Source organism: Salvelinus sp. IW2-2015, unplaced genomic scaffold (genome assembly GCF_002910315.2).
Source record: "Salvelinus sp. IW2-2015 unplaced genomic scaffold, ASM291031v2 Un_scaffold2106, whole genome shotgun sequence".
NCBI lineage: Eukaryota > Metazoa > Chordata > Actinopteri > Salmoniformes > Salmonidae > Salvelinus > Salvelinus sp. IW2-2015.
The window spans coordinates 101,368-117,854 of NW_019943444.1; the positions used below are offsets into that span (position 1 = coordinate 101,368).

Genomic DNA, 16,487 nt, shown 5'->3' on the forward strand with positions numbered 1-16,487 from the left:
AGGTTCTGTACCAGTTATTCACAGACAGACCTGGTAGGTTCTGTACCAGTTATTCACAGACAGACCTGGTAGGTTCTGTACCAGTTATTCACAGAGACCTGGTAGGTTCTGTACCAGTTATTCACAAAGACCTGGTAGGTTCTGTACCAGTTATTCAAAGACAGACCTGGTAGGTCTGTACCAGTTATATGCAGACTGATCTGGTAGGTTCTGTACCAGTTATTTACAGACATACCTGGTAGGTTCTGTACCAGTTATTTGCAGACTGACCTGGTAGGTTCTGTACCAGTTTTTGCAGACTGACCTGATAGGTTCTGTACCAGTTTTCGCAGACTGACCTGGTAGGTACTGTACCAGTTATCCACAGACAGACCTGGTAGGTTGTGTGACAGTTATTCACAGACAGACTTGGTAGGTTGTAAACCCTCTAACCTCTCTCTTGGAGAACTGAGTCAGACATAGGTCCATGACTGAAAAGCCAGTTTCATAGTAAGCCTATATTTTTACCTGGCACAGCTTGTAGTCTTACGTCTCTACTACCCGTGTTTCTGAACACCTTGTCCCTCACTAACCTTTTCACTGCTGTAATTCAGATGTTATTATTCTGTAATGTTCTGATCCTGCTAGGTTGATAGTAATGTCACAGAGAAAGCCTTTCCAGAACGAAACCAACACTCAAGAGGTAAGAAAGTCTTCAGGGTCTACGTACAACCTTTTCATAAAGACATTACATCTAATCAAAGTTTATTGGTCACTTGCACAGGAAAGCCTTTTTCTTTTTATATTAATGTTTGGAAATATATACGCAATAAGAATATACAATATAGACTAAGAAATGTGTTAAAGTAAGTAGTGACATGACTGAGCAGCGAAGATAATAATAATAATACAAATATAGGTCAGGGTTTGCCATTCAGGAAGTAGCTACAATGTCAAGCTGTCAAACTGTAAACTTACTGTGCGAGTCAAGTCTCAAGTGTAGTCAATGTTTACACACATTCAGTGTGACGAAGAGTAGCGTGCACAAGAGAGCTGTGTTCTTTTCTAATGAACAGTTACCTGAGGAACAGTAAAAAAGGGATATTAGCTAAGGGGATAAAACATTTAAGCTGCAGGTACAACCCAAATGTCCCCATCATCATTGTAAATTATATTATAATTTACCTTAGATACTGCTGCCCTACAGTACATAGTAATTGAACACTGGTCACTTTAATAATGTTTACCACTGTACTGTTTTATCCACTCCATATGTATATACTGTATTCTAGTCAAAACTCAACTACTGCTGTACACATATTTTCTATTCATATACTGTCCATACACACCATTATATATATATATATACACACAGTTGAAGTTGGAACTTTACATTAGCCAAATATATTTAAACTCAGTTTTTCACAATTCCTGACATTTAATCCTAGTAAAAATTCCCTGTCTTAGGTCAGTTAGGATCACCACTTTATTTTAAGAATGTGAAATGTCAGAATAATAGTAGAGAGAATAATTTATTTCAGCTTTTATTTATTTTATTTKTTTCATCACATTRCCAGTGGGTCAGAAGTTTACTCAATTAGTATTTGGTGGCATTGCCTTTAAATTGTTAACTTTGGTCAAATGTTTCTTGTAGCCTTCCACAAGCTTCCCACAATAAGTTGGGTGAATTTTGGCCTATTCCTCCTGACAGAGCTGGTGTAACTGAGTCAGGTTTGTAGGCCTCCTTGCTCACACATGCTTTTTCAGTTCTGCCCACAAATTTTCAATAGGACTGAGGTCAGGGCTTTGTGATGGCCACTCCAATAACTTGACTTTGTTGTCCTTAAGACATTTTGCCACAACTGTGGAAGTATGCTTGGGGTCWTTGTCCATTTGGAAGACACATTTGCGACCAAGCTTTAACTTCCTGACTGATGTCTTGAGATATCCACATATTTTCCTGACTCATGATGCCATCTATTTTGTGAAGTGCACCAGTCCCTCCTGTAGCAAAGCCCCCCCACAACATGATGCTCCCACCCCCGTGCTTCACGGTGTTCTTCGGCTTGCAAGCCTCCCCCTTTTTCCTCCAAGCATAACCATGGTCATTATGGCCAAACAGTTCTATTTTTGTTTCATCAGACCACAGGACATTTCTCCAAAAAGTACGATCTTTGTCCCTATGTGCAGTTGCCAACCGTAGTCTGGCTTTTTATGGCGGTTTTGGAGCAGTGGCTTCTTCCTTGCTGAGCGGCCTTTCAGGTTATGTCGATATAGGACTCGTTTTACTGTGGATATAGATACTTTTGTACCGGTTTCCTCCAGCATCTTCACAAGGTCCTTTGCTGTTGTTCTGGGATTGATTTGCACTTTTTGCACCAAAGTACGCTCATCTCTAGGAGACAGAARGTCTCTCCTTCCTGAGCGGTATGACGACYGTGTGGTCCCATGGTGTTTATACTTATCTACAATTGTTTGTACAGATGAACGTGGTACCTTCAGGTGTTTGGAAATTGCTCCCAAGGATGAACCAGACTTGTGGAGGTCTACAATTTGTTTTCTGAGATCTTGGCTGATTTCTTTTGATTTTACCATGATGCCAAGCGAAGAGGCACTGAGTTTGAAGGTAGGCCTTGAAATACATCCACAGGTACACCTCCAATTGTGTCACGTTCGTCGTATGAATCGGACCAAGGCGCAGCGTTGTATGCGTACATTCTATATTTATTAAAAGAATGAACACTGAACAAACMAACAAAATAACAAAACGAACCGTGAAGCTAATATGAATAGTGCAGACAGGCAACTAAACATAGAACAAGAACCCACGAACACAAAAGGGGAAATGGCTACCTAAATATGATCCCCAATCAGAGACAACGATAAACAGCTGCCTCTGATTGGGAACCATATCAGGCCACCATAGACATACAAATTACCTAGACCTACAAAACACCTAGACATACAAAACCCCTAGACAATACAAAAACTAGCATACCCACCCTCGTCACACCCTGACCTAACCAAAATATAAAGAAAACAGAGATATCTAAGGTCAGACCGTGACAAATTGACTCAAATTATGTCAATTAGCCTATCAGAAGCTTCTAAAGCCGTGACAGAATTTTCTGGAATTTTCCAAGCTGTTTAAAGGCACAGTCAACTTAATGTAGGTAAACTTCTGACCCACTGGAATTGTGATACAGGGGATTGTAAGTGAAATAATCTGTCTGTAAACAATTGTTGGAAAAATTACTTGTGTRATGCACAAAGTAGATGTCCTAACCGACTTGCCAAAACTATAATTTGTTAACAAGATATTTGTGGAGTGGTTGAAAAACAGGTTTTAATGACTCCAACCTAAGTGTATGTAAACTTCCGACTTCAACTGTATATACACACTATATATACAAAAGTATGTGGACACCCCTTCAAATTAGTGGATTCGTCTATTTCAGCCACACCAGTTGTTGACAGGCGTATAAAATCGAGCACATAGACATGCAATCTCCATAGACAAACATTAGCAGTAGAATGGCCTTACTGAAGAGCTCAGCGACTTGCAACCTGGCACAGTCAAAGGATGCTACCTTTCCAACAAGTCAGTTTATCAGATTTCTGCCCTGCTAGAGCTGCCACTGTCAACTGTAAGTGCTGTTATTGTGATGTGAAAACATCTAGGAGCAACAACGGCTCAGCCGCAAAGTGGTAGGCCACACAAGCTCACAGAACGGACCGCCGTGTGCTAAAGCGTGTAGCACGTAAAAATCGTCTGTCCTCGGTTCCAACACTCACTACCGAGTTCCAAACAGCCTTTGGAAGCAACGTCAGCACAAGAACTGTTCGTCGGGAGCTTCATGAAATGGGTTTCCATGACCGAGCAGCCCAATACAAGCCTAAGATCATCATGCCAAGTGTCGGCTGGAGCGGTGTAAAGCTCGCCACCATTGAACTCTGGAGCAGTGGAAACGCATTCTCTGGAGTGATGAATCACGCTTCAGTATCTGGTAGTCCGATGGACGAATCAGGGTTTGGTGGATGCCAGGAGAACGCTACCTGCCCCAATGCAATATGCCAACTGTAAAGTTTGGTGGAGGAGGAATAATGGTCTGGGGCTGTTTTTCATGGTTTGGACTAGGCCCCTTAGTTCCAATGAAGGGAAATCTGTGTGGAAGAACTTGACTGGCCTGCACAGAGCCCTGACCTCAACCCCATCGAACACATTTGAGATGAATTGGAATGCTGACTGCGAGCCAGGCTTAATCGCCCAACATCAGTGCCCGTCTTCACTAATGTTCTTGTTGCTGAATGGAAGCAAGTCCCCACAGCTATGTTCTAATATCTAGTGGAAAGCCTTCCCAGAAGAATGGAGGCTGTTATAGCAGCAAAGGGGGGACCAACTCTATATTAATGCCCATGATTTTGAAATTAGATATTCGACGAACAGGTATCCACATACAGTACTTTTGGTCATGTAGTGTATATATATATACAGTATATTCTGTATTTACAAATATATATACAATTATTAACAATAGCTGCATTTGAATTTACTTATTTAGACAACTGAGCATCTCTCTGAGTTTCCCTTCTGTCTCTCCCCTCCACTAGAACAGCGTCTGCTACCCTACATGGTTACCATAGGGGACGGCATACATAACTTTGCCGATGGCCTGGCTATCGGAGCGGCCTTTTCTGTTTCCTGGAATTCAGGTCTTGCCACGTCTCTGGCTGTGTTCTGTCATGAGCTGCCTCACGAACTGGGTGAGTGGAGCACCGACTGTTTCCTCTAGTTGTGTCACGCCCTGGCCTTAGTTATCTTTGTTTTCTMTAATATTTTGGTTAGGTCAGGGTGTGACAGGGGGGATGTGTGTATGTATTTGTCTCGTATTGGGTGGTTGTATGGTATAGGGGGGTTTAGTAGAGTGTATGGGTTTGTGTTTAGTATAGTTGTCTAGGCAAGTCTATGGTTGCCTGAATGGTTCTCAATCAGAGACAGCTGTCATTCATTGTCTCTGATTGGGASCCATATTTAAGGCAGCCATAGACAGTAGGCTTTTGTGGGTAATTGTCTATGTCCATTGTGTAGTGTTTAGTGTCAGCACTATTTTGTTTAATATAGCTTCACGGTCGTCTGTTTGTTGTTTTTGTTCGTTTTGTTTCGTCTTCATTGAAATTAAAGAGGATGTCTTTCTTTCACGCTGCACCTTGGTCCGCTTCTTATGACGATCGTGACAAGTTGGCCATGTTGAAAAAGGCTCTTGAGAATATGGTCCAGCCATATATATATATGCCATATATATATATATATATATACACTGCTCCAAAAAATAAAGGGAACACTAAAATAACACATCCTAGATCTGAATGAATGAAATATTCTTATTAAATACGTTTTTTCTTTACATAGTTGAATGTGCTGACAACAAAATCACACAAAAATGTCAATGGAAATCAAATTTATCAACCCATAGAGGTCTGGATTTGGAGTCACACTCAAAATTAAAGTGGAAAACCACAATACAGGCTGATCCAACTTTGATTTAATGTCCTTAAAACAAGTCAAAATTAGGCTCAGTAGTGTGTGTGGCCTCCACGTGCCTGTATGACCTCCTAACACGCCTGGGCATGCTCCTGATGAGGTGGCGGATGGTCTCCTGAGGGATCTCCTCCCAGACCTGGACTAAAGCATCCGCCAACTCCTGGACAGTCTGTGGTGCACGTGGCGTTGGTGGATGGAGCGAGACATGTGTCCCAGATGTGCTCAATTGGATTCGGGTCTGGGACGGGTGTGCCAGTCCATAGCATCAATGCCTTCCTCTTGCAGGAACTGCTGACACACTCCAGCCACATGAGGTCTAGCATTGTCTTGCATTAGGAGGAACCCAGGGCCAACCGCACAGCATATGGTCTCACAAGGGGTCTGAGGATCTCATCTCGGTACCTAATGGCAGTCAGGCTACCTCTGGCGAGCACATGGAGGGCTGTGCGGCCCCCAAAGAAATGCCACCCACACCATGACTGACCCACCGCCAACCGGTCATGCTGGAGGATGTTGCAGGCAGCAGAACGTTCTCCACGGCGTCTCCAGACTCTGTCACGTCTGTCACATGTGCTCATGTGCTCAGTGTGACCTGCTTTCATCTGTGAGAGCACAGGGGCGCCAGTGGCGAATTTGCCAATCTTGGTGTTCTCTGGCAAATGCCAAACGTCCTGCACGGTGTTGGGCTGTAAGCACAACCCCCACCTGTGGACGCCGGGCCCTCATACCACCTCATGGAGTCTGTTTCTGACCGTTTGAGCAGACACATGCACATTTGTGGCCTGCTGGAGGTCATTTTGCAGGGCTCTGGCAGTGCTCCTCCTTGCACAAAGGCGGAGGTAGCGGTCGCTGCTGGGTTGTTGCCCTCCTACGGCCTCCTCCACGTCTCCTGATGTACTGGCCTGTCACCTGGTAGCGCCTCCATGCTCTGGACACTACGCTGACAGACACAGCAAACCTTCTTGCCACAGCTCGCATTGATGTGCCATCCTGGATGAGCTGCACTACCTGAGCTACTTGTGTGGGTTGTAGACTCCGTCTCATGCTACCACTAGAGTGAAAGCACCGCCAGTATTAAAAAATGACCAAAACATCAGCCAGGAAGCATAGGAACTGAGAAGTGGTCTGTGGTCACCACCTGCAGAATCACTCCTTTTTTGGGGGTGTCTTGCTGATTGCCTATAATTTCCACCTTTTGTCTACTCCATTTGCACAACAGCATGTGTAATGTATTGTCAATCAGTGTTGCTTCCTAAGTGGACAGTTTGATTTCACAGAAGTGTGATTGACTTGGAGTTACATTGTGTTGTTTAAGTGTTCCCTTTATTTTTTTGAGCAGTGTATATATATATATAGTTAGATTTGTTTGATTTCAGAAGATTATCTTTCATTTCAAACAATAAAGTATTAGAATAGATTAATAGCAATAGATGAAAGGTAGATGATTAGCAGATACACAGTTTAGCCATTTGGCTCTGTTTCCAGATTTCTAATTCACACAATCCTTCCAATGACATCAACCTAAGACCCACATTTGATCACCAGTGTCATCCCTTTATACCTCTCCTCTCTCCCTTCTCTCCATCTCCCAGGTGACTTCGCTATCCTGCTGCACAGCGGGGTGTCAGTGAAGAAGGCCTTGATGCTGAACGTGGCCAGTGCCCTCACATCCTTCATCGGACTCTACATCGCCCTCACCATCTCTACTGACATGGCCACCAAGCAGTGGATCGCTGCCATCACCTCTGGTCTCTTCCTGTACGTGGGTCTGGCTGATATGGTTAGTATGCTAGTTTTACCACATTCTCAAACAGGATWGGAGGAATAGCTTCTTGGGGGTTCTTTTCAATTGAGAATCTGTCGCACGAATAGTTCAATTGCTTTGACTTGGGCCTTGAGCATCTCCTGGCCATGTGACCTGACCAGGAAGAACTCTGACCCCTAGTTATGACACAGTTGCTCCTATTCCTTTCAGAAATGCTTAATTTCCTCTATAAATATTATATATTTTGAACAATGAGTTAAATGCATTTGATTGTCTTAATCCTCATCCCCCAGCTCCCCACCATGATCCATGCGGACAACCGTAGGCCCTGGCTCATGTTCCTGCTGCAGAACGTAGGACTGCTGTCTGGCTGGGGCATCCTGCTGCTCCTCTCTCTATATGAGGATACAATTGGCTTCTAGAGCCTCCCAGTCATAACACTGTACAGTACAATACAATTACAAATGACACTATGTAGGCTATGCTATATTTCACCTGTTTTGAGATTTTTACTGTATCTGTAACACGCTTGGTATTTCTATGTGATACAACATTTCCTTACTACTTTTCTAGATGTTATATACAGTATGAGCATACAGGCTAGTTCTGGTGTATCTTATGCGTCTAACACATAGAAGTATAATCTGTTGGTGTTCTGTGTGGACACATCCTGCCGTTGGTGCTAATGTTACTATTTGAAGGGATATCATCTGAATGTGATTAGTTCAAACTGTAATTTATACAACCTATATTTATAATGGGACTCACAGGTCCTCAGGCTACTTCCTCTCTAATTGTCACACCTATTGTATTAACCTCATGTACAGTGCCTTCATAAAGTATTCACACCCCTTGACTTTTTCCACATTTTGTTGAGTTAACGCCTGAATTGAAAATGGATAAACATTAGATCTTATGTCACTGGCTTATAAAAAATACCCTATCATGTCAAAGGGGAATTATGTTTTTAGAAATGATACAAATGAATTTACAAATTCATTAAATATTAAAAGCTGAAATGTCTTCAGTCAATAAGTATTCAACCCCTTTGTTATGGCAAGCCTAAATAAGTTCATGAGTAAAAATGTTCTTAACYAGACGCATAATAAGTTGCATGGACTCTGTGTGCAATAATAGTGTTTAACATAATTTTTTAATTACTACCTCATCTCTGTACCCCACACATACAATGAATTATCTGTAAAGGTCCCTCAGTGGAGCAATGAATTTCAACCACAAAGAACAGGGAGGTTTACCAATGCCTCGCAAAGAAGGGCACCTATTGATAGATGGTACTGTACTTGGCAGTGTGTACTGTATTGTAAATTAGGTAGATGCTGTTTGAATTTGTGATCTTATGAAGTGTGAAGTGTACACAGTGTGTATGAATGTGAGAATGTGACAGGGTTGTGGTGAGTTGAAGATAACCATTCAATTTTAAGTTTATAGTCAATTGAGGCTTTTTTAAAAGACTTGATTGAGGAAAAATGATGAAGTAGTTTATAAGTGTGTATGTGTTCAAATGGTCCACTGGAGGGAGCTCTGAGCCTCATAATATTATGTATTTCCTGTTGCCTTGAAATTCACCCCAGACACATGGCCACATTAGAGGAGAGATACTGTATATCACCATAGGATGTCTTTCCACAGCAATGATAGATAAGTCACATTACCTTCAAATTATAACGTTCTATCTGCAAAAATATGATTCTAAGATAATTGGCTTTAAAGTACCAAACCCCCTCATTGGCTTGAATGGTGTGAGCAATTWAAAAAATATATTTTATTATTTTTAACTTAACATGAATTGGTGTATTTAAAGTACTATATTGGTAGAGAACATTTTACAGAACAAGGCTACGACAATTACTACATTTTGACAAAATGCAGATAGAACCTTAATAATTCAAAGCTTTCACAGATGTCAACCATGATTCTCAGAATATAGTCTTATAAATAATGAGGTAAATTGATGTCCTTCATATTTTCTAAGATGAGTGAAGGTTTTTTTCAGTGAAGTTATTATTTTTTTTACAAAAAACATTTACGCCTTTCTTGTCAGTTCACTACAGTTACAGCTTAACAGTAACATTAATTGAACAGGTTGTTAGAATATATATGATTTACCACCTATTATAATTTGCCTGTTTTGCAACTGCTGATGACATAGGCAAAGAAATAGTGCAGAGCATTTCAAACTGTCAGGCTATTCATAAACTCCTCCCTGTCAAATATTCTCCATGTCCAACCTTATGAAACCAGCATCATAATATGACAATGATGTGACAATTCTTTAGAAAACAAGGTTGATACAATTGTCATCTTTACAACTACAAATAGCTAGAAATAGACAATGTGCCCATTCAGAATCAAACTGGAGATACCTTATAATGCCTGCTATTGTGGTGCTAAACTGCACGGAGAACCTTCAGAATCACAGAAGCCCCGAGCTAGATTGTAAACACAGAGGGTGCGTTCCAAATGGCCCATAGGGCTCTGCTCAAAAATAGCGCACTATATACTATAATAGGGTGCCATTTGAGACACACTCATGGAGCCTACCAGGAATCTGATTCGTTACATATCGTCCTCCTGCGGGGGTGAAGCTTCTGTGTGAGCCAATAGGATGGCAGCGTAATCTTAGATATGTTAAGAACCATTGTGGTAAGCCTGCCAGTCTTCTTTAGAAAGCATCGATTAATTTATTCATAGACACAGAGGCATGCTTAGCTCTGCAGGATAGAATGCATGTGTCATTGTTTGTTGTAGGAAAAGTGGAAAACATCCAATAACTTTGGTTTAGGTGCCAGATACGGAGGAATATGGTAGGCATTGGACAAAAGGTATGACATGCKAGGAGGTTCCTCAGATACAAAGATAAAGAAGCTGAACTATCATGTGAAGAATCTATTTATACATTATGCAAATGTTTTGTTATTCCTACTTTTAGCAGAACTTAAGGTCTTGGATGTTGTGATGTTTTGATGTCTTTGAAGTCAACAGGTAAAGAGCTAATTGATGTTGCTCTACATTCTGTTGCTCGAAAACAGTTACATTTTGGACTTTTCTTTTTTATGTTTTTCATTTGCACTGTACATTGGTGATTTACATGGGGATTGCCTTTGCAAGATCCCTATCATTTTGTAATCATCATAAAATTGTAACATTTCATGTGTTTGACATGTGTTGACATGGAACACTAGTGTCATTCACTGTTGAAGTAGGAGAGTGACATAAATGGCTTTCGAATCTAATCCATGGCCTGTTCTGCCCTCATTCCCATTCAGCTCTAGCTGTCTGTGTGGTTAATGATATTCCCATTAGGTGCCCTGTGGGACCCTATAGTGGGTTGAGGAGGGCTGGGGAGGGCTGGGGAGGACTGCTCCTGCTGCTCCCACATGGGGACACCCTTTGTGTCTGGATGAAGACGACACACACTGAGGATGTTAACACCATCCCCTGCCTAATGCACGCACGCACGCACGCAAGCACGCACGCACGCACAGTCACATACACACACACACCACGCACGCACACGCACGCACGCACGCACGCACGCACGCACGCACGCACGCACGCACGCACGCACGCACGCCGCACGCACGCACGCCGCACGCACGCACGCACGCACGCACACACACACACACACACACACACCACACACACACACACACACACACACACACACACACAAACACACACACACACACACCACACACACACACACATAAATCCTTCAGTGTCTCAGTTTCACTCCTTTTTCATTCTTTCTTACCAATTCACTGACAAAAAAAGCACATATGCTGTCATGTGCGTGCATACACACGCTCACGCACACACACACTCAGACACATTTAGACACACACACCACACACACACACACACACACACACACACACACACACACACACACACACACACACACACACACACACACACCACACACACACACACACACACACACACACACACACACGCACACACGCACACACACACATGCACACACACGCACACCATTACTGTGACAGCAATCACAAATGAAGCGTTAAATGAAGAAACAGATAGCCGTGTTCTCAGGGGAGTGGGGCTCCACTCCCTATTCAAAGGGAATGTGTGGCTGAGACCAAAGAGTCATTAGCTTCACAAAGAAAGACAGACAGACAGACAGACCCTCCTTTTCGCCTCACCACTTCACTAGCCAATTAAAGGTTAGCCCTCCACAAAAGAGCATCCATCGGGGGAGAGAGACGCAGCCCCAGTAACACCGGCCCTGATAGGACACCACTGATCTATGGTTACATCCCAAATGGTACCCTATTCCCTATGAAGTGCACTATTTTTGACCAGGACCTTACGGGGCTCTGGTCAAAACTAATACACTATAAAGGGAATATAATGCCATTTGAGACGCCGCCTATCTGTCATCTCTGGATGGCCAAAACAACCCAGAGAAAAAGGCTTCACTCCACAGCCCCCTGCCTGGTCCAGTCCCCTGCAGCTTGTTTGGTTTCTCCAGCTAAATGCTTCCAGTGTGTAGAGGTTTTTTTCAGCCTCTCATGGATATTTGAGATTGAGAAGAGCCCTGCAGTAACTGTTACTTCTGCAGCTCTCAGACTGCTCCTGACCAGTAGTTTTTTGTGTGAGTGTCAGAGGCTCTTTGTCAACATTCCGCTCTTGTTTGTTTCTTTATCTTTTTAAGGCTTGAGCGGAGCACATTGTGAGAGAGGGAGCAAGAGAGAGAGAGAGAGAGAGAGAGATGGAGACGGAGCAAGATGGAACAAGATGGTGCCGACAGACATGGTCGCCCTGTTCCTAGCGCCTAACAAACTTTGCCATATATATTTTTTTGTATTATTTCTTACATTATTTGCTCAGAACATTTCTTGCAATATTAGCTATTCCGGAAATACATTTTGTATATTAGATCAGCGGTCACACACAAAAAAAGACTTTCCTGAATTGGTTCCTTTGTTCTTATCCCCCGAGGCATTTCCACTCATCCCAAGGGCTGCTCCAAGACGCTGCCAACGGACAAGAGGATTATCGAGTGGACTTGTAGCATCCACCGCTTCCGAGTATCCCTGGACAATAAAGTATACGAGCTCAGGGCGAGGATTTCCTTCCAGAGAGACATCAGGGACTGTAACATACTCTGTTTCACAGAATCATGGCTCTCTCCGGATATACTGTCCCTGTCCATACAACCAGTGGGGTTCTCCTTACATCGCACAGACAGGAAGAAAGAAATCTCTGGGAAAAAGAAAGGCAGAGGTGTATGCTTCACCATGAACTGGGGGCGGCAGGTAGCCTAGTGGTTAGAGCGTTGGACTAATAACCAAAAACCGTTGCAAGATCAAATCCCCGAGCTGACAAGGTAAAAATATGTCGTTCTGCCCCTGAACAAGGCAGTTAKCCCACTGTTCCTAGGCCGTCATTGAAAATAAGAATTTGTTCTTAACTGACTTGCCTAGTTAAATAAAGGTAAAACAAAATAAAAAACTACTCATGGTGTGATTGTGGTAATGTACAAGAACTCAAGTCCTTTTGTTCTCCCGATTTGGAATACCTCACTATCAAATGCCGACCGCGTTACCTCCCGAGAGAATTGTCTTTGGTCATCGTCACGGGCGTGTATAGTCCCCCTCAAGCCGACACTCCGACGGCTCTGGACTTTGTGCAAACTGGAAACCGCATATGCTGAGACCTCGTTTATTGTAGCACAGGACTTTAATACCCATCTGGACAAGAGGAATACCTATGTAAGAGTGCTGTTCATCGACTACAGCTCAGCCTTCAATACCATAGTGCCCTCCAAGCTCATCGCTAAGCTTGGGGCCCTGGGTTTGAACCCCGCATTGTGCAACTGGGTCCTGAACTTCCTGACAGGCCGTCCCCAGGTGGTGAGGGTAGGCAAAAACTGCTCTTCAACATAGGGGCCCCACAAGGGTGCGTGGCGATGTGTTGATAAAACTTTGGGAGCTTTTTCTTCAGATTTGCTTTATCAATGTCAATAAAATTACATCCAAGGGGCTGCAGTGGAGAGCGTGAAAAGCTTAACCTCTCTAGGGTACGTGGGACAGTAGCGTCCCACCTCTTCAACAGCCAGTGAAACTGCAGGGCGCCAAATTCAAAACAACAGAAATCCCATAATTAAAATTCCTCAAACATACATGTATTTTACACCATTTTAAAGATACACTTGTTGTAAATCCAGCCACAGTGTCCGATTTCTAAAAGGATTTACGACGAAAGCAAACCAAACGATTATGTTAGGTGAGTGCCTATTCACAGAATAACACAGCCATTTTTCCAGCCAAAGAAAGGATTCACAAAAAGCAGAAATATAGATAAAATTKATCACTAACCTTTGATGATCTTCATCAGATGACACTCATAGGACTTCATGTTACACAATACATGTATGTTTTGTTCGGTAAAGTTCATATTTATATCCAAAAATCTGAGTTTACATTGGCGCGTTACGTTCAGAAGTTCCAAAACATCCGGTGATTTTGCAGAGAGCCACATCAATTTACAGAAATACTCATTATAAATGTTGATGAAAATACAAGTGTTATGCATGGATTTTAGATGCACTTCTCCTTAATGCAACCGCTGTGTCAGATTTCAAAAAAGCTTTACGGAAAAAGCAAACCATGCAATAATCTGAGGTCGGCGCTCAGAGCCCAATCAAGACAGAAATATATCCGCCATAGTGTGCAGTCAACAGAAGTCAGAAATAACATTATAAACATTCACTTACCTTTGATGATCTTCATCAGAATGCATTCCCAGGAATCCCAGTTCCACAATAAATGTTTGTTTTGTTCGATAATGTCCATAATTTATGTCCAAATTCCTTTCCAAACTCACGACGCGCGGGCAAGTCCAGCGGAAAGTACGGACGAAAAGTTAAAAAAGTTATATTACAGTCCATAAAAACATGACAAACAAAGTATTGAATCAATCTTGAGGATGTTTTTAACATAATTCTTCAATAATGTTCCAACCGGAGAATTCCTTTGTCTTCAGAAGTGCGATGGAACAGAGCTTTCTCTCACATGAACGCGCATGGTCAGCGCATGTTCAGGTCATGGTAGACCTTACTCAATCCCCTCTCATTCGGCCCCACTTCACAGTGGAAGCATCAGACAAGGTTCTAAAGACTGTTGACATCTAGTGGAAGCCTTAGGAAGTGCAACATTACCAATATCCCACTGTATCTTCAATAGGAGCTGAGTTGAAAATCGACCAACCTCAGATTTCTCACTTCCTGGTTGGATTTTTTCTCAGATTTTTGCCTGCCATATGAGTTCTGTTACTCACAGACATCATTCAAACAGTTTTAGAAACTTCAGAGTGTTTTCTATCCAAATCCACTAATAATATGCATATTTTAGCTTTTATGGCTGAGTACCAGGCCGTTTACTCTGGGCACGCGTATCATCCGGACGTGAAAATACTGCCCCCTACCCCAAAGAAGTTAAGTTCCTCAGCGTGCATATCACTGATAATGTGAAATGGTACATCCACACAGACAGTGTGGTGAAGAAGGTGCAACAGCACCTCTTCAACCTCAGTAGACTGAAGAAATTCGGCTTGGCCCCTAAGACACTCACAAACTTCTACAGATGCACCGTTGAGAGCATCCTGTCGGTCCGTATCACCGCCTGGTATGGCAACTGCAACGTCCGCAACTGCAGTGCTCTCCAGAGGTTGGTGCGGTCAGCCCAATACATCACAGAGGGCACACTGCCTTCCCTCCAGGACATCTACAGCACATCTACAGCACACAGGAAGGCCAAGAAGATCATTAAGGACCTCAGCCACCCGAGCCACGGCCTGTTCACCCTGCTACCATCTTGGGACCGAGAGACTGAAAAACAGCTTCTGTCTTGGCCATCAGACTGTTAAACAGTCAGTCACCAGACTCACCACTAACCGGCGTCCACCCAGTACCCTGCCCTGAACTTTAGTCACTGTTGCTAGCCGGCTACCTCCCCGATACTCAACCCTGCACCTTAGAGACTGTTGCTGTATGGTCATGGTCACTAATAATGTTTACATGCTGTTTTACCCACTTCATATGTATATACTGTATTCTAGTCAAGGCCTATCCTATAAAGTACTGCTGTACATACCTTGTCCATTCATATACTGCCCGAATTGTCTATACACACCATCATATACATATATATTTACACTGAGCAGGCAGGCGGTGGCTGGCCATTAGGAGTCAGTCTGAGTCATTTTAGCTGTTAAACGACTAGTCACACACTCAAATTAATCTCCTGGGTCAGAAAACTTCCTCCACAGCAGCTCCCCCATAATTTCACTAATCCAGCTAGGATTATCGGTACTGCCTGAGGGACGGGGGAGAGAAACTATCCTGCTCTGTGTGTCTGCGTCCATGTTGTGTATGTCTATGTGCGTGCTTGTGCCTGTGTGTGTGCGTGTGTGTGCATGTGCCCAGCTCTGAGGCCTAGTGACAGCTATGGGAAAGCAGGACAGGACGGCCCCGGGGCAAGAGTCTGGATGAGGGGGATTTACTCTCTCACAGTCTCACATTCTGAGATTACAATGTGTCAATCTGTGATTGGCAGTTAGGGTTGGGAGACTTGTCTCAGGGCCTTGCTCGCCCCCTGTCCTGTCACTCTGAATTGGCCAATTAGCTTACCTCTGTCTGATGCTAAATGACCGAAAAGTTTGGTTCTTTGATGATCAAGTTAAAGTGTAAACAGAGTCTAGTAATGACAGTATTCCAGTTGTGGGGGATGTGTAAAGTAGACTTCTCTTAGATGTGATGCTTCATGCTTGCCTAGCTAAGCAAAACCCACACTCTCCATCCAATTTATTTCTCACTTGAACGAACTTCAAAACCCATGTACCTGCTCCCTGTTCCACAACATTGTCTTATATTATAAACCACGCTGCTGGGAAGTATAAGCATATCTAAATCATCAATCTAATCCCCATACAGCCAAAACACACTGGCTCCCCATTCCTCAATGTAGCCTGTCTCCTTAGCACAAGATTTATGCCTAGTAGCGTTACGATGATAAGTTTTATAGCTGGAGCAGGTATTGTGGTCCTCATCAGTTGAGTGGATGATGAATATGTGGCGGTGAGAGATAGTGCTGTGATTCTGGGTAGAGACAGTGTGTGTGTTCATGTGTGTGTGTGCGCGCACATGTGTATGCT

At 43.1% G+C, this 16,487-nt stretch overlaps 1 protein-coding gene across 1 annotated transcript in view; it reads left to right on the top strand.

The window, feature by feature from the left end:
• The window catches only part of LOC112072957 (zinc transporter ZIP4-like), a 21,443-nt gene extending 13,301 nt beyond the window's left edge, over window positions 1-8,142 (top strand). The window contains exons 9-12 of the mRNA XM_024140330.2: window positions 628-682; window positions 4,591-4,743; window positions 7,114-7,301; window positions 7,580-8,142. Of these exons, the coding sequence (XP_023996098.1) occupies window positions 628-682; window positions 4,591-4,743; window positions 7,114-7,301; window positions 7,580-7,708 (525 nt within the window). The 3' untranslated portion in view covers window positions 7,709-8,142. The remainder of the gene's footprint in view (window positions 1-627; window positions 683-4,590; window positions 4,744-7,113; window positions 7,302-7,579) is intronic.
• The last annotated feature ends 8,345 nt before the right edge of the window (window positions 8,143-16,487 follow it).